At 36.3% G+C, this 20,932-nt stretch overlaps 1 protein-coding gene across 1 annotated transcript in view; it reads left to right on the top strand.

Moving 5' to 3' along the window:
* Window positions 1–20,932, top strand: part of DPYD (dihydropyrimidine dehydrogenase) — a 338,464-nt gene that overhangs the window by 223,536 nt on the left and 93,996 nt on the right. Inside the window, 2 exon segments of the mRNA XM_032695866.1 lie at window positions 4,859–4,927; window positions 7,395–7,478. Of these exon segments, the coding sequence (XP_032551757.1) occupies window positions 4,859–4,927; window positions 7,395–7,478 (153 nt within the window).

The raw sequence follows: 20,932 nt of genomic DNA, 5'->3' as shown, positions 1-20,932 counted from the left end.
TACAAGTGTTCTATACGTAGTTAATTCTGGCTGGATGATTTTGAGGATTATCTTTTTGCCAGCCAGTGGCCATTTTGAAAAGTAGAGGACTGCCACAAGTGGCACCAAGCAGGAGTAAGTCTCCAAAAACTTTTCTGCTGGCATGATGTGGCATAGCTGAGACTTGTTCTGGACCTGATGCTGTGCAAGAGGCAGAGTTACAGAGGAAGGCTAGTGGTGTGAGTTGTACCAACCCAAAAAATCCTGTGGTGCTGTTGGTATTGCCTTGCACTCTTTGCTGTTGAGACTGCATCTAAGAGCTATTGTGAGGGCAGAATCTGGCCTCTGGTCAGATAGTTTGACTTGCATGTGTGAAGAACTGTGAGAAATCCATATGCAGCAGATGTGTTTTCCATGTAGATATTTATAAGATTATTTATCGTGCCATTGAAATAGCTAAAAAGTGCCCTGTAAACCGTTCTTTATTAACTTTTCAACAAGCGCGTGGTGGACCACATGTTGCTGTAGCTACACATGTTCAAAACCTTCAGGAAGTCCTGTGAGTTCAGAGTGAGTTGGCCTGTTACAGCGTATGGGTTTTGGTCAAAACTGAGTGTATGTACCCCTCATTCAGACAGATGGGGATTTTAATGCTGTGAAATGGTGATTCAGCTGCCAAGAAGTTCTCCTGTCTTTGTGTGTTGGTATGGATGTAGGTGTCTTTTCCACTGGTGAGTGATAATGTTATTTTTACCATTTGTTTTAGAAAGATTATATCTTCAGTGCTAAGTTCCTTCTTAGTAAATGCTTCCTGAGGAATTTTGTTTAAAAATGTTTGCATTTGTTCAGGCTAAGCAGATCGTGTGGCAAGGCTATACTGTATTGATTTGAAAGAAGAAACATGTCTTGAAAGGAGGATGAGGTCTTTCCATCTGGCCCAAATAAAAAAACATTTTGAAGTTTAGATTGATCAACAATAATTTTGTGGTATTGAAATATGGTTCTTAATGTCATCTTCAATCTCTGCACCCTCTCTTTACACAGCAATTATCCTATTCCATATCTCTGCTTCCCAAACAAGTAGCTGTTAAAAAAGCAGTTCTCCAGTCTTCTTGAAAGCTCCTCTTGATTTTACAGCTTTCGGAGGAACAGTCCCTTAAAGATGATGCTAAGACTATGTTTTTTCAAGGACTGTGCACATAAAAAGTAAAATACTGGGGATTTTTGCAACTGTTTGAGAAATCAGAAGGGGGTGCATGTTGTGGCCAGCAGCAGTGTCTAAATGGAGCGTCTATGGACACTTGGTGCAGAAGTGCCCTCAAGTCTAATACAGCAGTGAGAAAGGACAGGTAGGGAAGAGAAAGCAGGAATTAAGTCAGTGGCTGAATTTCTTGAAGTACAGGTAGATTACACAGAGACCTGGAAGAGTAAATTAGGAACAGATACAGGCTCTGGCCTGTATGAGATGACCAAAATAAATTTGGTTCTTACAGGCATGAGGGTAGGGGATTGTGATTGCGTTCTGTCTCTTGGGATGTTTTCCTAAATTTACAGGAATTGACAGTGTTCACATTTAAATCCAGCCTCCTGAGATTTTTTTCAGACTGAGTGTACTGAAACTCCCTTACTCCCTGCAGAGCAGTCAGTACAGGACAAATGGTAATTGTCAACCTAGAGTTTTACTGCTGTCTGGCTTTAAATAGATTTTCTCAGGATTGTCTGACCCAAAGTAGGTCCACTTGTTTGTTTTTTTTTTTTCTCCTTCCTTCTGTTTTGCAACCTTTTGCAGTGAATTCTGTGTGCTAGGAAATAAAGATCACTTGAAAACATTCACAGTGACAAACCTCATCCTTTTTATTTCTTTTATTGCTATTGCGTTCATGAGACATCCACATAATGATAATGGAAGGGGAAAAAAAAACAATGTTCACTAGGGAAATAGATTCTAGTTTAAGCTTCCAGGGGATTATTATAAACAGGGAGAAAAATATTTTAAGGATTAGGAGAAGTACCTTGTCAGTGTTCTTTTAAGTAGAACAACTACTAATGCATTAGTTATAGAATTGTGTGAAATGTAGCTTTTTGTGAGGTGCTTTAGCTACAGTATATTCATCTTATAATTCTGTCCTACCTGGTGCATTACATAACCTCCCTTTTCCATCTCCCTTCCTTCCAACAAAAAAAAAAGCTTTATTGTGGACCTTTTTCTTCCATGAATGATCAAGAAAATTCTGAACACAGAACAGTGTCCGATGTTACAAACGTGTTTGTCCCTTTATGGGCATTCAGAGAAATTGTGGATCGCCCTGTGTAGTGTCAGGGCATAAGGACCTTGTCTGTGACATGTGTCACAGTGATCGTCAGGGAGGAGCAGTGTCTGCAGGGCTGCTGCGCTCCTGGGCGCAGGGCAGAGCAGGCGGGATCTCTCGGCAACAGGCAAAATAGCAGTTTGGATGAAGAAGAGGAGGGCGCAGCACATACCAGCTATGATTTTGATCTGGAAAAAAGAGAGGGCCAGGGGTCCCACTGTGCTTCAATCATGCACGGTACGCAGGCAGCCCACACTCAAGCTATGACAAAGCTGCAATTTAGTCAACCTTCGTTTACCACTTACTACACTTTAGCAGCAGCTTCATTGTAAGCCCTGTCAGCAGCCCACTTTTGTAAGCCAGGAAGCGTGGTGCGGCCTCGCACTTGTGGCTCAAACCACTGTAATTAAGCTTATGTCAGGTTGCCACTGCAAATTTCAGGAATCAGGAGGAAGGATGTGCTCTCCATGGATGCACCTGGGCTGGGCCATATGCTGGGCTTTCAAGAGATACCATTTGAGGCCATTAAAGTTGCAGGGGTGGTAATGTGGTACATGGCATTGTAAGCACCAAAGATGTAAAAAAAAAAAAAAAAAAAATTAGTGAGAAGAGGCTAAGAAGCTGAAATGTGATACAATTTCTGTTTATTACTTTCCAATAAAACCTCTGATTTTTATCACTTATTATTCCTTTTTCTTGCTATTCTCTTTCTAGGTAGTAGGTGATAAGAGTCTGTGATGTCTTTATAAGTTCCCATGTGTGATTTTAGAAGTAGATTCAAACCTCAAGCATCACAGATAGTTCCCCTAAATGTTCACCCGTGATAATTATTATTTTTTTTGTCATGGGTACTGATTCCAAATGAAAAGTTTGTAGAGGCATTTTGGGGAAGAATAATCACTTGAGGAAGGACAGTTTTTTTAGCAGAGGGCTGGAAGGTCTGTTTCCACCTAGGAATTAAGTTTCATTTCAAGTTATAAGAGAACAGTGGGGGGGAAAAGGAGAATAAAATCCCTGCTATTTTAAAATTTTCATTATTCCCTTTGAGATCATGGTTTTGCCGTGAAGAGTCATGGCAGAAATGTAATTTTTGCTTTCAGTTATTTTTGTTATTGTAAACCACTGCTTCTGTCAAAAGTATGTACTTAATTTTAAATGTGAATGCTAAAACTAATCAGTATTAAATAAACATGTTGTCTTAATTAAGAGCTCTTTGAAACATCACAGATCTTGTTCCTTCTCTTTTGTACACTCCCAGCAGAATTTTCAAATTTCATTAATAACACTTGATGTAATGTAACTCAACTACTTATGAATATAGTCAGCCACCCTTGTTGTCTTATAACTTTCCCTGATGAAAAAATTTGATTTGTTTTAAAGCTCAATTGTGCGAATTTCTGATATACTTTGGATTTTGACTGCAAGTGTGAAAATCTTTATCAAGTTGTCAGTGTCTGAGCTGCTGGGTTGTTTTGTTTTGTTTGTTTGGGTTTTTTTTTGCTTTAGTTAGTTTTAAAAAAGTATGAATTTGACAAGATAGTTTCTAGCTAAATTCCAGTTGCTTTATATTTTTCTCATATATAATTTCTTGAACTGATTTTTCACAATTTTTGCTTTTAAAAATCAATTAGAGTCCTTTAAAAGAGATTGCTGTGTATTTCCAGAGTACTCAATTTGTCTTGAATATTCAAATAGCACACAGAGCAGATTTTGTCATGACATATAAAGCTATATAAGATTTTTCACAATTAAAAAAACTGTGGTGTAGGAGAGAGACTTTTTTTCCTCTGTCAGAGGGAAATAAAAGCATGACCAGTAATGATTGTGTGTGCTTAATGAAAAACTTGGTCTTATATTTATGCCAGAGGTGCACACAAATGGGAACCTGCAGGCAAGGCAGGTGCTTTATCAAATGCTTTCCTTCTCAAAAGACTGCCATCCTGCAAACGTCAACCAGAAGAGTGGATGGGTAGGTAGTCTGCAAGTAGGTGGGTGGTAGATTGATTGTAGAGATTCATCAGAGCAAAACAATGGAAATAGTGAAAATAATGATGATGATGAGTGGTATTGTCCTTTTAAATGAATAGAATGTAACCTCACCATGTCCAGTTTTCTCCATAGCTGCCTTACTTTTTAAAGTGCCTTTCCCTGCCTTCTATAGATACTAAATATCTCATCTTTCTTATGGAGATAATTTGGGAGTTTGCAGTTTCCAACAACTGTGTGTGTTGAACAATTTTTCTACACTGTGCTTTTCAGTATTTGCCTGAAATGAATGAGTCATTAACCTTCAGCATTATGGGAAGGTTCGAGAGAAGTGTTATGCTGAGGGGGTGACAGATTAAGCCTATCTCAGACATCTTAAAAAACAGGGATACAATACATGAGTTTATATACTGTGTGTCATCCCCAGTGAAATCTGCAGCTGTATTTCACTGTATAGCTGGTGGCATGCAGCTGGTAGTTCCCATGTGCAGGTTGTGGCAGTTAAAGCCTGGAGTCACAGTAACGGGCTGTATTACAGAATGTGGTAACATGGCTTAAAATGATTGCATGTATGTTCTTTACAGGTTCTGATTGCCAGTATCATGTGCAGCTATAGCAGGGAGGACTGGACTGAACTTTCAAAAATGGCTGAGGTAATGGTTTCCTAATTGTGTTTCTGCATATTTTTTTAAATTCTCCTTAAAAACAAGAGCTGCAGTAAGGACTTTCTTGAAAGAAATAGATTCAAAGAGAAAAATGAGAATTTAAAGCATGTCCATTATAATTTGTTTATTCTGTGTTTTCATTAAAGTGATGGAAATGTAAATTTAAAGGAAATCTGTTCCATAAAAATGGTCCCTTGGATTTTTAAGCAGTACCTGCAAAGCCTTTAGTCTTTGAATCTATATACTTTTTATTTGCATTTTAAGCAAACTGTATATTATGACGGATGCCCTGATAAAATTTAATTCTACCTTTGAGAGCCTAACTTGATCTTACCTTGCCTACAGGCACACTAGTTTGACAGCACCAGAAGAAATTTTGAATATAAAACTCTTGAATATTTAAAGTATAAAGGGCTCATTTAATGCTATTCTAGTTTTAATACAGACTTTCAAAAATGATAGCTGAGAAAGTCAGCATATATAATAGCAGTCAGCAGGCTTCCTATAGTATAAGTCCAGTCTTACAGAAATGCAAACAGACTATGCACCTGAAATTTCTATTCAATTTGAAGGGAAAAACTATTTAATAACATGTACCTGTGTCCATAGGGAGTAGTATAAGAAATACTTGATTAAGACTGCAATAATTTCATTCAGAAAGGTGTCTATATCAGAATGAAATGCAAAGTTGTTATATTTAAATTAAAGTGTGTTTTCCACATAAATTATCTAGAGGAAATAAATAGCATAGTATTAACACATTTAAGCAAAGAAAAAAATTAGCTTGTCATTATTGCTAGCATTAGCTCAGATTTAAATGTTTTATAAGTATTAAATATTTTTAAAAATGTATTTATATATCTGTGGATAGAGGTGTGTATATTTTGAATTTGTGTTTTCATATGGCAGAATGTTTGGACATTGTTGTTTTTTCAGTGTCCTAAGCCCTCCTATGATGATGTGGGATGACACTTCTCTATTTTCTCAGAGCATTTTAAACCTGTGAGGAAAAAAGTCACTTTGGGGACTTAGGGAAGTGAAATTAAACATTATCAGTAGTTAGCTTGGTGATCTTCGACACTATTTCAATTTATACCTGTATTTACCTAATTGACCATGAAATCATTTTTTGAAATCTGTGCTTGACAGGAGCAGTGCCACTTTTAAACTGACTGAGATGAATGGCTTTATTGTGCCCTTTGCTCCCGCTTTTTTAATTTGGTGATACTGCTATCCAACTTTAAGACAGATATTTCCAATCCGTACCTGTATTTGTGCTACCCCTTTAGAAAAAAGTGGTTCTTTAAATGCAGTCAATGATGTGTAACGTATGTGGTACAACATTCTTCAGGAAAGTAGTTGTTGGTGTCGGCTCTGTGGAGAGCAGCACACTAGTTTGGGATGCTCTGGAGCTCACAGCTGAAGAGCAGTGATATTTAATCGCATGCGTAGGATCCTACCTAGGAGGTAATAGATGTGGCTTTCCAGAGAGCAGAAACCCCAGAAGGTACTGCAGTGCCTCTCAGCAGGAGGGCGACCTATTCATACAAAAGGTCAGCTTGTCAGGGAGGCCGACAGCACCGGCAGCAGCACGGCATGGCCAGACTTGTGGAACTGGCTGGAACGGGGAGGATTCCTGAAAGTGATGGATGGCTTCTCCCCTGCTCACGCACTTGGGGAGTTGCTGAACCGTGGCCACACAGCAGGAAGAAGTTACTCCAGTTCAATAAGCAAAAACAAAATGCAAATGCAAACCAAAATCCTAGTTAGAGCCACGTGGAAGGCAACAGGAGAGATGTTTGTCTCAGGCGGAGCAGTTCAGGAGAAAGGAAGAGAAGCGTGTCTTTGTGCTGCCGTTGTACAACTTGGCTCCCTTGCCTTTTTAATTCTAACTAATAGAGGGTGATGAAGAGAAATTAGCATGAATAATATGTTTGTATAGACTTTTTTTTATTACTCTCTTATTCTTCAGAAAGAAAAATATTTAATGTCAAAAACTATAACACACTACAGATGCCTGCAGAAAATTTGGAGACTAAATTCATTAAAGCAGAAAGAAAAATTTACTCCTGAGTTACAGTTCTTCAGAGCACAGCAACACCTGTGTAACGCTGCTTGCCAAACCTCTCTTTCAGTGCTGCTCTGAGGACCTGCAATTACATTCCATTTTTTAACATTTTCCAGAACGAACTCTTTATTGTCCTTGTCTCTTTTTTATTTATTTTTTACTTTAATTTCCTTAATAATTTTTGGAAACCACATAAATTTTTGAAATTTCTGTCTGTAATGATCAACACGTTCTTTTTCAGGGTATCATAACCATAGCTTTCTCTCTTTAAAAAATAAAAATAAAATGTCTAAAGAAGTCTATATAGCATGAACAGTAAATGCTACAGGAAAGAGTGCATTACTTGAAGTTAATTCTGCATTTTTTTTCCTTCTACATGTTTCATAGGTTGCTGGTGCTGATGCGCTGGAGTTAAATTTATCATGTCCTCATGGTATGGGGGAGCGAGGCATGGGACTGGCCTGTGGGCAGGTAGGACTGTAACTGCAATCTCTATAATGTCTCTTCAGCAACATTGATAGTTACACCTCGGGGGGGAAGACACAAGCAGCAGATTACTAGCTTGAGATTTTTAGGTTGAATGTGTTTAAATATTTAGTGCTAAAAGGAAAAAAAAATACAGAAGCTGAGAATGTACAAAATGCTTAGTTTTACTAGAACAAAAGTGCATTATGTATTTGACAAGGAACAAGATGAAAACAAACAATTTCTGAAAAGCACTTGGACAGAATTTGTAGGTTTCCATTTCAGTACCCTGTAGGTATCTTTTAGATCACAGTCTAGTAACTAGTGTGTATATCAATAATGATTTTGAAGGACGTGAGATATACGCACGATTCGTTTCACAATCTTTAACATATAAACCCAACAGTCTTTTAGAGTCATGGAAGAGGACATACATTCTGGTAGTACCATGTACAGCTAACATCTTCTCTTATAGGATCCTGTGTTCCATAACCTATAGATTTGCTGTTTTATATGATTTAGGTTGGAATTACCTGTGCCTGACATCTCTGCCATGTAGAAATCTGTTGCAGTTTATCAGTACATCCCATGATTTCAGTTAGGAGAATGTGTGGTGTTGTGCCCATGAAAAGAAAATAGGCATGTACAAACCCCAGTTCCTGTACTAATATCCCTTTGAAGTTTTCAGATTTTTGCATGTTTTGGTCATGGTTTGAAATTTGTTTGGGCTCTGAAACATGGCCAAATATGGTGAATTTTAAGTCTCTGAAAAATCTTGGTTCACAGTCTACCAGGAGAGATTTTCTTAACTTTGACCATCACAATTTCAGAAATATGAAGCCTGTTTGGTTTCCCGTCTTACTACATTTTAGGGAGAGGGGAAGAAGAAGAGGAAGGAGATGCAGAGTGGGAATGATGATTATATACCCTAAATTCAATATACTGTTATTCACTTGACCTCTTTATAGAGGGCATCTTAATTCATCCTCACTTCCTCAGTTAAACACAACACTTTTAAGAACTGAGGTGTGGTTGGATAACTAAACCATTAACTTTCCTAAGCTAGGGAAGCAGTAGGAGTTGTAATCACTGCAACTATGGACACACTACAGGTATACTTTTATCATAGCAATACTGTCAGGAACAGTGAACTGGACATTTTATTCTTTTCTGTGAACAAAATTATGTCAGTCTGGTCCATGCGATAGGTTATTGTTTTTAATGAAAGTCATTTGGATGCTTTTCATGGCCAGTGGTCATTTACTGGAGTTATGATTAGAAATGGGAGAGAATCAAAAAAACCCTCCAGGATAACACTAGCAAAACAGTAGTAGTTATTATTAACTTTTTTCCCTGAATTGCATTCAACAACAAAGTGCTACTGTAGTCATCTTTGTAAGTTTTTGAAGAAATTTCCACCCTTCACTCAGCAGAGTATAACTCAACAGTTTGGCTTGTCCCTACTTGAGATAGCAGTGCTCTGTAGAAGGATGTAGTTTGGTCAGGAAGAGCTCTGAGAGTTTCACATAGAAACCAGAACAGACTCCTTTCAAGTATGGGTTTTTTTATTTTTTTAAGGCATACGTTATTTCCAGCTTTCACTGGTTGGAATAATATATGCATGTGAAGTTGCTTAGATGTGTAGTCAGTAGGGAGCTGTCTGGCTACATGAGTTTTTACATATCTTTCAGCTATTGTAAAATCAGAGAAGCAAATGCAAAATCTGAGCACTCAGGGCTATCGTGTGGATTTGTGACTCTCCATGGAGGAGATCAGATCCATGAAGCAAGAAGATGATTACTTTATATATACATATATATTTGTATAATAATAAAATTTCTGTCTCTCCCATGCAATATAGGTATTCTTTGGAATGTTTAATATTTACTACTCTTGCTTAAATACGTTCTTTTGTTTTCTTAACTGTCTTACCAAAATGAGAGCTCAGAAAAGAACTGACTTCTTTAAATGAATATATGAATAAAATAAACCATGTTTAAAGGGCTAGATCCTAATGTTCTTCTTCAGAGTTGGCTAAAAATAAATTATAGTGACTTTAAACGTAGATTATTGAAGCAAAGGGTGGGGATAAACTGGATAAAGTAGAGACGTGCAACAAGATTTATCAGTAGCCCTTCAGGGGGCTTAAATGTGTGGTGGCCCCTGGAGGCCCCATCATAAAATAGAAAAGTGCCAGAAAGTATTTTGGCTTTACTCCTAATTTTTTTTTTTTTTTTTTTCCCAGAGCTGAAGTCAAATAGGTCATACATGGGTGGTGTGGGGAAGAGAGGGCTCATATATGCTCTGGGAAAAAAACGCTACTTGATATCTGGAAGTCAGGACATGAGGCTTTGAGAGGCAGAGTAGCTTTCCCAGTTGTACAGTGAAGCAGGTTTTCTTAAATCTTTTTGATAACATAATCCGTGTCTTCATAGGAAATTTTTTTAAGGATTAGGTGCTTTTCATGCCTAAGCACATTAAATCCTCAGGAAACTACAGAAATTGCTGAGATGAAAAATAAGGGCAGAAAAATGTGTGCTTTTACTATTTATATTGTCTAAAATGTTCTGCCTTTTTGTTGTTGTTTAAAAAAAAAGGCAAGGAAAAGTTAATTACACTGTCTACTTTTTCTCCTCATTCCAATTCCTATGGTGTGCCTAAGGGTAAGTGTACAAATCTGGGAACATCAGATTCGTGTTCTCTATCCTATTTTGTTATCTAGTCTCAAACACTTCCACTGTTTTATACCAACTGCAAATTTAAAAAGTTCCAGATATATCCAAATTATATATATAAAGATTGATACTAAGCATAGTTGTTTGTTTTATACTGAATTACAGTTCTCAGCTTTTATTTGATTTTAATTCCAAGTCATTAGTGCAGACACTCTGGCGCCCAAACAGCATAGCTAGCCAGAGGGTAATATTAAGAGACATCTGTATTGCTGCCAATAAGTTACTTAAAGCTGGTTCTGTATAAAATGTCAATTATATTTACTAATGCTGATTAATGATAATAAAGTTAAGGTTTGTATTCTTTTGTAACAATCTGCAACTGTATAAAAGTGGATATCATGAAAAATTGTAGTAGAATTTCCATTATTATCTGTAACAGCGCTAACGCACAAGGTTTCTTTGAATCAGATAACCTGTGTGTACAAAACATTTAATAGTAAACATAAAGACAACGTGATGAACAGCAGATTTTTGAAAATGACAGCTTTCCCATTATAGTTCATTACTGTAGTAATTTTAGCATAAAATTATGAAAATAATAAATCAAACCTATGAGATGGTAGCACTCACATTTCAGTGTTTAACTTCTGGTGTTGTATTTGTGGTGTACTTTCGTCCTTCACTGGAAACCAGGCAAAGGTGTTTTAATTTTTTTTTTTACTTGTCCTTCTAAGAGGTGGCATTGAATATTCAGAATTATTTCTGTCGTATGAAATAAACAAATTTAAGGTTTTTGCCTTTTTGTTTTTGGTCCAAAAGTCAGCCAGTCTCTCCAGCTGCTCTGCCAAGAATGAATAAATAGTTAAATTGAGTCAGTAATCTGGGTTTTCCTTTGCATTTCTGCTACGTTTTGTGTCATTCTTTGTTGTCCAGATGAAACCCCAGGTCTAATAACTGTAATGTGTATATCCCTAGAAACATTAAAATAAGATCAATTAGGATGATTGATACCCAAAGCCTTCAAAAATATCAGTGTTATTGTCACTATTAATATCAGTGATATTATCACCAATATCCTTGACCTACTGGAGAGTAAAAAACAGTGGAGGGAATAAAAGAGCAACCTATAGCTGCAGTGACAAAAGGTGGTGACAAAAATGCTGCAAGAGTAGCTACAAAGAGGGAAAGATAATTCTCTATCATGTCAGATGATATAGCAAGAGGCAAATTCCAGACTGAGTACTTCAAGTTGTGTCTTATGAAAAAATTCTGCAAGAAGGTGATGGAGTTCAGGAACATATTGTCTGGTGGCCCATGTACTTTCCGTCTCTGGAGCTTTTAGGGCTCAGACAGGCAAAGCCATGGCCCGCCAACTTCACTGGTGTTGGTGCTAGTCCCACTCAGAGTGGGAGCTTGGCCAAACTGCCCTCCTGCAGTTCATATCTGTGGTTCTGTGGGTTCACCCTGTTCAATTCCTACCCAAAGGTACTGCATTGTTTGTATCAGGAATAGGAAATAAGTAGTGGATAAAAGGAAGCACAAGGACTTACCTATTCACTTAAGGTGAGATAATCAGTTTGAACAAGGAGATCTGAAGTCAAAAGCAACAAATCTCATATTCAAAGATCTCAGCCTAAGTTCAAGAACAGAGATTCTTTATGCTGTAAGCAAATATTTTAAAAGTTAAAAACATCCTGGCATATAAGTATTTCTTATTGATTAGTCATACCTTCTAACCTCCAAAATATAAAAAATCTTCACTTATCTCAGCATTTAAGTTCTAGGTTCGGGGTTTTTTAATTGATATTGAAAGTGGAATGTGTATGTCTCTTGTGAGCACTGAAATCCAGATCCTGGTGGTTTAACTATTCAGATCATATGTAAAATGAATTTGTTTTGTGATTCTTTTCTTACCTTTATTTTCATTTTACTTCAACTGTAGTTGCTACAGCCTCTGCTGCTGGCTGTGTTTATGTTTATTGCCTGCAATTAGGAGGCACATTTCATAAAAACCTATATTGCCTCATTCAGAAGATGACAAATCTGTCAAAAACAAAAAGCAAAAAAAACCCAAAGCCCTGGTTACTCTGCAAACATGAGAGCTGGCTGCATGGCACAATTAGATTTGCTCTACTGTACCTTGGAAATAGGAAAGATGAGGCTGCTTTTTAATTGAAGTGCGCAGCATAGCATGCTAATTCGTTGTTGCTCTGCCAGCAAGGAGCTTGAAGTATTTTAAATAAATGATGCCCCAAACAGAATTTGATTATATCTGTGTTCATGTGACATTCTACTATCGGCCTACAATAATATGCTGGTTAAGTATAATTCATTGAGTCCTGAAGGCAGTATTAGTTCTCACTCTTCTCTTCTTTATCAGTTATTGTAATGAATTAATGCCAAGTACAGCTACACTGGGCTATGGAACATGAAACATTAGCACCCAAAATCCAGTGTAAACCGGTATACTTAAAGTGACGTTTGTGTTGGTGTTTGCAGTGAAGTTTCAGGATTTAGTCTTGTTCTCTTCTATTGGCCACTTTCATCCATTTTGGCTGGACTGTAAGAATTTAAGTGCTAGCTGATCTCAGTGTCTTTTGTCTGGCACTGCCCTCTGTTGCTTTGGGGCATGTTTCAACCCAATGACCTGTTTCAGTCATGTTTCTCAGAGTCAGAACTCTTTCAGAGATACTGTATGCAAGGTTCATAAAACTAGGCAGCTAGGTAGGGGAGAGAAATTGTCCGCTGCCCAACTAATGGATATGGAAATGAATAGGAACCTTGGTAGTTCAGCTGAGGGAAAAACTCAGGCAGAGGCAAGAAATTCAGTCGCAAGGTGCAGGCTCCTCAGGAACAAGGATTCCTTGGTTCAGGCAGTGACACTGTTAGTCTGTGTGTGCAGAGATGTGCTATGCTGGGTGTTGTTTTGCTGGGAGGGAATCTGGGGTGTTCAAGGATGCTGCTGATTGCCTCCTCCAACTCCTGCAAATGTAGATCTAATCACACTCTTTCACAGGCCAGGAGATGTATTTTGTGGACTTAGGTTTCTGGTCCCACACTGATCATGGTCAAACATGGTACTTTATGATAATTCGGTTTTGTTGTTTAACCTCTTTGGATTACTTTTTTCACCTTCCCTACTTTCAGATGTGTCTGTTTCTTTTCTTTTTCCATTCATTCCTTCTTTAAAACTTTCCTCATAAACTAAACCCTTTGCTGAGTTGCTTCCAAAGTAACAGTTGACTCATGAGCTATTTCACTGGAAATCTGTGCAGGAAAAGCTTGATGACTTTATGGTCACCTTCCTCTGGTACCTGAGGATTCATTTTCTTTTCTGTTGCCCTTGCAAAATTCAGGTGTGATTAAATGTTGTGATTTAAATGGATTTCTTCCATGTGTCCTTTATGTCCTCATATATTCAATTTTTTGTAGTCTGTAAAAGAAGACAATACTTAATAATGAATCATGACAGTTAATTGGTGTTTTGTCTTAAGAATTCTTCTTTCATACACTCAAGAAGAAATGAATTAAGATCCAAAGTTTAATAAATTCATCCTCAGAACACTATTCTGTAATTTTATATTGTGGTTTGACAACATTTAATCCACTTTTATTGCTTTGAAGGATTTTTAATTGAATTACTCAAAAGACAAAATGGAAAATAAAAAGGGATTATAAGTAGGACAGTAATGTTAACAGCACTACCAACTTGCTGAAATTTTTCAGTGATATGCTATGGCTGTTAATAAGGTTTTAAATACTGTTTATATGTGGTGACTTATATTTATGAATGGAAAGCATTCTCTGCGGAATATATTTAGAAAATATAATATAATACATTAGAAAATGTAAAGGTGATTCTCTTTCCTTGGAAATCATGAAGACATGAAAGCGATTTGGGGATACCCTTATTTTCAGTCTCACTATGATGGAAGCATTTCTGCTGAAATTCACATTGTGTTTGACAGGTGTCACAATGAAGATTAGTTTGGCCAAAATATCACTGATCTGCCACTGTTTAAAAAGGAAACAAAAAGATCTTGGCTATTTTAATAACACTTCAGTAGTCTAACTACAATGAAGCATATAGTGAGTGGTTCCTGTAAAGAAACAAAACCATTATTTTTTTTAAGCCAAATGGCAACCTATACTTGTTTTTGAAATTGTATTTAATGCCCTGAGAACTTTTCAGAAAAGGGAATTGTAGAAGACTCGGGCAAGCATATTTCTGTGGTTAAATGTCCAGACCCTGTGGATTGCCTTTGGATATGTGGTTGCAGCATAAAGTTATTGCAGTTTTTCATAACGATGGTATCTGGTAAACAGGATTTATTGGAAAGGAAATGATCACCAACAAGTAACTGTTGAGGTAAAATAAAATATTTTAAGGTTGTTTATCTTGGTGCACAATAAAAGTTATTCACACAGTGCACATTAATAGCTTTTTCTTTCTATGATTTCAGTTTTATCCCACCGTTTGATAAAGTTAATTAACAGTGTGTTAACTAGTCTCTTCACTACCTACACAAGAATTTTCAGGACTAGTGTCATACTTTTTTACATTTTGCCTCAGCTCCTGGTAAAGTTAGACATCTTGCTCTTTACAGTAGGATAAATCTCAATACAAGACCATTTGATGATCATTTAAAAACTGAATGGCAAATTCTTCTCAGAGCATAGGTTTTACATTCCCTAATTTGGTTGTTTCAAAGGTTTATGATTTCCTCAACTATTTAGTATCTTCTGCCTCATTATTATAGGAAAGGACAGGGCTTGCCTACCTGACCACAAAAGAAAGCTATTTGTAGCTGTAGCTCTCATATGTTTGGGTTCTGTGCTTCCCTTTAGAATATTTCATGTATGACGTAAACCTAATCAAATCTTTATGCCTTCTAGCAGGTGACCTCTGCATGAACTAAAGAGCTGAAATATTGTTCAATCATACTGCATACCACTTTTTCACAGTGCTACAAGAAACATTAGTTTGGTTGGTTAGAAACAACTAAGATAAAATATTTTTGTCTGTCAGGGGTAAAAAGGCATTTTTATTAGTCAACACTTCACGTATACCAACGCTGTTGATAAATAAATCTTTCCAGTTAGGATGTCTAAGAAGTTTATAATAGGTAAATGTGCAGTTTCACATTTTTCACTTAGAATGTTTAAGCCCAATTGGTACTGGAACAAATAATTTGTTAATTTGAACTGCCAATCTGTGCATCACACTTTCAGGCAACTATTATTAGTGTTTATTCTGACAACCAAGAAAAATCGTCTGACTCTCTTAATATTGCATTAAAATCAACAGCTATAAATTGTGTGATTGCTACAGTTTTAACTGACATATCTCAGTGAAACAAAAAGAGAATTTTTCCTATCATGCAAGATAACTATAAACATATAGAAAAAGCCTTAAAGTTAATTTTAAAAGTAGAAAGTTTTCTAAGAGTGATGTTTCTTCTGGGTGCTTAGATTAACATTTTTAAATTAAAAGTAAGTGAAACAAAGCCCAAACATTCAGAATGAGGAAAAATATTATGGTTTGACCACCTACACAGAGAATCAGTTTTCAAAATAAATTCAATTGTTTCCTTGTAGTGCTGGGGAGAAAACAGAAAGCATTTCTGTGATCTGAAAAGGGAGTAATTACAAAGCTGACTAAAGGCAGCCACCAACCTTTTAAGTTGTGCTTGATCTTGACATTACTCTAGTTGTTGTTCTAACTCCCAATGCAAATATACATTTTGTACTTTTGTTTACTGCTCAATGAAAAATCTACAGTTCATTTTTGACCTTGTCTGCACATTGGTTTTCAGTCATGAGGTGTGACATTATTAAAGAAGGAATATAGGAGTGCCATGCTGCTAATAAGGTATCCAAAGTGAATTATCAACACAGTACTTTGATAAATGTGTTCTTGAGATTGGATACTGACCTGTGTTAAAATTGACAGCTTTTAGATGTGATATGTTAAAACCTGTTGGAGCGGGTTCTTTTTGTTTGGGGGTGTTTTTTTGTTTGTGTTTTGACGTACTGTTAAGCATCGTTCATTTGTGCAGCTCCAGTAGTGTAGTACAATAAAGAAACACTGCAACAACTTATTGTTCCCTTTTTTTTATTTGGAATAGAGTGAGGTGATCAAAGGCTATTTTTCTTGTGCTTTTAACATCTTTCAAAGGTTCTAACTGTAGAGCTGAAGTAGGGAGAAATAGTTATTTTGATACCAAAGGAGAGTAAGACAGACGAGGGAAATGGGGATCTGCTAAAATTGAAATTCTGATTCTGTAAAAGCCTTTTATGTGTCTTTTCAGGATTATTTGGTTGAACACATTTAAATTTATAGTTCTGTTCTTTTATTTGCACCAATTTGTTCTTCCAGTTTTCCAAAGTAGCCTGAGAAGAGCCTGTGACTCCTTCGAGAAATAGCAGCCACAGTAGTGTCACAATCTCATGCTGGCTTTTCTCAATACCCACTGTTATCTCTCTCAGTATAGACAGGGTCTCAGAGCTTTGACTTCTCAGCTCAGCCATGACCAAAGCCTGGACCTAATCCAGAGTGACTTGATTTTGTCCAGTGACACATTGGTATCACTGGAAGAAAAGGAGAATCTCAATTAGGGTCCCCCAAGTGGAACTTTCAGTGACTGATCAGAAGAGCAGCTGATCAAATCGTGACAACATGCTTGCAGCTTTACTATAAATTAATAAAGTCCAAGTATCTAAGAATGGAGCTAGGTGGCAGGAGTTTTTTAGGTCTTACAACTTACCATGGGGGGGGGGGGAGATTTGAATCAAGTCACTCAGCTCTTGCTTAGATTTTTACTTTGATGAAAACATCTATGAATTGGGAGTCATTACTCTCTATAAACTTTTTTTTAAATTAAATTAAAATACAGGATAAAAATATAGTCTTTACATGGTCTCAAGTGGTAATGTTTTTGTCTGAGTGAAAAGACTATAAGCAAAAGAAAGAATATAAAAACTATATTTTCAAAGCTATACTTCTGCATCTTAATCTGCAGTATTTTGTAAGCAAAAATGTGCTTGTTTCACTAGTAGGACTTGTTTAGTTAAATAAGATATCTTTTCAGTTTAGAAATGTTACAGGTTTTGTTCAAATTATAAAGAGAATGTTTTACTATGTAGAAACAACATAAATGTCTTAATTTACCCAGTAGACTTGTTTTAAAAGACTTTTTTTAAGTAAAGGAGCATTTTAGAGTATGTAAGAGAGTAGAAAATAAATATGTCCTTGAATTAAACCAGTGAGCAGTAGTCTCAGTGTGTATTGTTGCTATGGTAGTTTAGTTAAATGGTAACTGTGAAATTTGCTTCATTTTTCTCATCTGAATCTCTGATCTTTTAGCAATTCTTCCCCCAGAAAAACCCTCTACAACATCTCTTCATATTGAAAAGATCTCTTGTTTCAAAGTACAAGTTAATCAAAAAAAACTGAAGGCCTAAACTGGAATGAAACATTTTTACCCTACTGGAACAAAATATGAAATTATGCATTTTTGGATGTTTTTGAATTTTTATCTTGGATAGGATTTTCCTGTACCATTTTATTGAAGATATTTAATGAGCTTTTGAAATTTGGGGTTTTTGTTTGTTTGTTTTGGCTAAACTAGTATACCTAGGATCTCATGCAAAAAAACAATACAACTGCAAAAGGGTCGTGAATTCCCATACCGCCGTTATCTGTAAAAGTTTATTTTATGACGTTGGTTTCACATCACATCATATCACAGATTCTTGCCAGAAGGATATAAACTCTCAACCAGCAGCTACATTTTTGTGAGACTAACCAGGCTAACCCAAAGCCTCTGAAGTAATTTGGGCATTTTTTTTAATTTTTCCTAATATGTATGGATAGCTTCACATACAACTGTAAAAACTGTTATTCCTGCCTTAGGTTAAACTGCCTCATTTCTTTCTTCTTGACAGCTGCGGTCAATAGATGTTGACCAAAAGCTGTCAAATTTCCTGAGGAATGAGGAAGAATTTTTTACTCCAGATGAGAAGTGGAGAGTTATTCATCTTCCATCCTGGGAAATCCTTCCCTTATTTTGACAGGCTTTAAAAGAATTGTTAGCTTTAATTAAGTTTGAAATGGGACAAATGCACAACCTAAGAAGACAGTAAGAAGACAGTAAAATTAACCATGAGATTCTGCAATGGTGACTCTTTTGCTATAGTGATTGACTGCAATTCTGTATTTAGGTACTGTGGAAATTTTGTGTAGGTTTAGAGAGAGGCAGTTTTATGAAGACAGTGTTGGGCCTCTCATAGGAGGAGGGAGAAAAGAGCTGTGGAAAAGATCAATAGTAATATATATATATATATAAAAAAATAGTGGTGAAAGCTAAAGATACTGATTTGCAATCTTTTAAGCTGGAATTCCCCTACTTTTACTTTTTCTTCATATTTTAAGGAACTCTCTCCTTTTCCTGTAGCTATCAGTGCTATTTTGGAAAATGTATCTACTGTTTGGAATGAGAAAGTTAACTGTAGAACATTTTTTCCTATGAAAAATTCCTCTAATGATAATAGATATAAGGGGATACAAAATCTTTCTGAAGAACCAGTTCAGAAAGAAAATCTACCATGAGAAGAAAGCAACGATGAGGGACTCTCGATGCCACTTGCCTACTAACTGTATGTAAGGAATCCCATATCTGTTAATGAAAAGACAAAGTAAGTCCTCTGTAACTTACTGTCAGTATTTAAAATTGCAAACATGCTGAAATAATGCATGATTTAGCTATATATAGAGATATATATGAGAATAGGTATGTGGCCATCAAAGACTTTTATGTATGAGGCAGATGAGACTTACACTTGCATTAAATACAATAAAGTATTTTAATTTCTGAAACTTTTTGTTTAGGTCATTTTAATCAGTGATAGATGAGGTTTAAGGAGTTTACATACAAAGTCTTAATGAATCTTGCAACACTCTTTGTGCCATCTAGAACTTCCCAGCAGAGTCAGGAAAATGGGTTTGCACAAATCATCAATGTCACCTGTGGTGATAAATCCGGTAGTCCAATGTAAGGAAGCCTTCATACATATGTAAAGTCAGGATTTTGTCTGAGAAAAGTTATGTTTTCATACTTTCCACAACTGCACAAGTCCTTATCCTGTTCTTAGTGAGACAGAACTGCTACCATTATTTATGGTCCATTTTATGTGGGACCAATTAGACAAGATCAGCTAATGTGCTCGACTTAGTGGTAACCTTTCTTATTAATTTCTTGGGGGAACAAGTTTATTTTTATGACATCTTTCAGACTGACATTTGTATTCTTTATATGTGCACACACACATATGTACATGCTCTCACACATATGTGCTTCCTGAGGACTATTTGCATAGTTAGGAAACACGTTTGTTACCCTAAAGTAGTTATATTTTTATCTTTTGCATTACTCAAATAGTCTGAAAAACTATTTAAATTCAAGTATGAAAAATATTTCTGTTGTTACTGTGGAGAACATCTCATGGTTATTCCAAATTATTCCAATTATCTATGGTATTCCAAAGAATCAAGTGCAGTTTCTGCCAGACAAACCTTTTCAGGTCCTTATGCAAATGATGTAGTAAAAACTGGGCACCAAAGCAAGGTGAGTTGTAGGAGGTGCACCTCAGGCTATCTGACTTTCCTCTCTCCATTTATTGAACAGGTATAATAGTACTTCCCTACCTCAGAGAGGTGTTCTGAATACGGTGTAAATATTGTGCAGTAACGGGATAGTGTAAAAATGAGAACCCTGCAAGAACGCTGAAAATAGGTCACAATAAAAATTTCCAAAAATCTACAGCCAGACATTTATGTGATAATCTCATCATGGTTTTGTTTCTTTCCGTGAAACACAAGGAGAGGTGACCTACTCTATGCACAGCATTTTCATGCTCCTTTTTAAACATGCAGGATGTATCTTCCTTGGGGGTGATAGGCCAGGGGATTCATCTCATTACTGATGCCAAATGCAATCAGTAGACAACTTGCTGCTTTAATTTCTGAGGTCTTATAGTTATGGTTGTAGTTAAGCTTATCATGTGATCATTTAGAAAAAAAGGTGAATGGTTGTTTTTCCTCTAGTATATCTACCCATTGGCAATGAGTAGTTAGGATTAAAAGCTCCATCTAGCCCAAGGCTATAATGAATATTCAGGAAAAATGATTCGGTGTTGCTGCTTAGGGAAGTAAAAAGACAACCCCTGTAACATTCAAATCTCCTGTGCCTTTGGAATAAACAAGCAATATTTGATTAAGAACAGGAAGACAGAAGACACACTGATGTACAGCTCATACCAAAAGAGACTTTATATGGTATTAAATTGCCAACAGATTCCTGTAGGTACACTGCATGAATCAATATTATCTTTAAGCTGATGTTAATTTTACCAAGCTTTTGTTTAGATAGGGTTTGTTTAAAAAAAAATAAAAATACAGCAGATTAATGAAGTGTGGTAGCAATGGATGTCACAGTCCATTGAAGCATTTGTTCATTCTTCTGGATTGACACACAGTGCAAAATTATGCTACACATTCTGTAACAATCTCACTGTATCATTGTTAATAAGAGAACCAACAAACCTAGTTATGTGTAATGAAAGAAGACAATTTATAGCAACATGGTAGATTCTGAACCAAAAGCATTACTAAATGTACTAAATTAAGCAGAATAGTATTTTATTTAGTTGATATTGTTGATTTTGCGAATACAAATGCTCATCTGTTTTTACGGCTTATGTTATTACATTTTACTTATCAAGCCA

The sequence above is a fragment of the Chiroxiphia lanceolata genome, chromosome 9 (genome assembly GCF_009829145.1).
Source record: "Chiroxiphia lanceolata isolate bChiLan1 chromosome 9, bChiLan1.pri, whole genome shotgun sequence".
NCBI classification, from domain to species: domain Eukaryota; kingdom Metazoa; phylum Chordata; class Aves; order Passeriformes; family Pipridae; genus Chiroxiphia; species Chiroxiphia lanceolata.
This window is presented reverse-complemented; position numbering and strand designations above follow the sequence as displayed.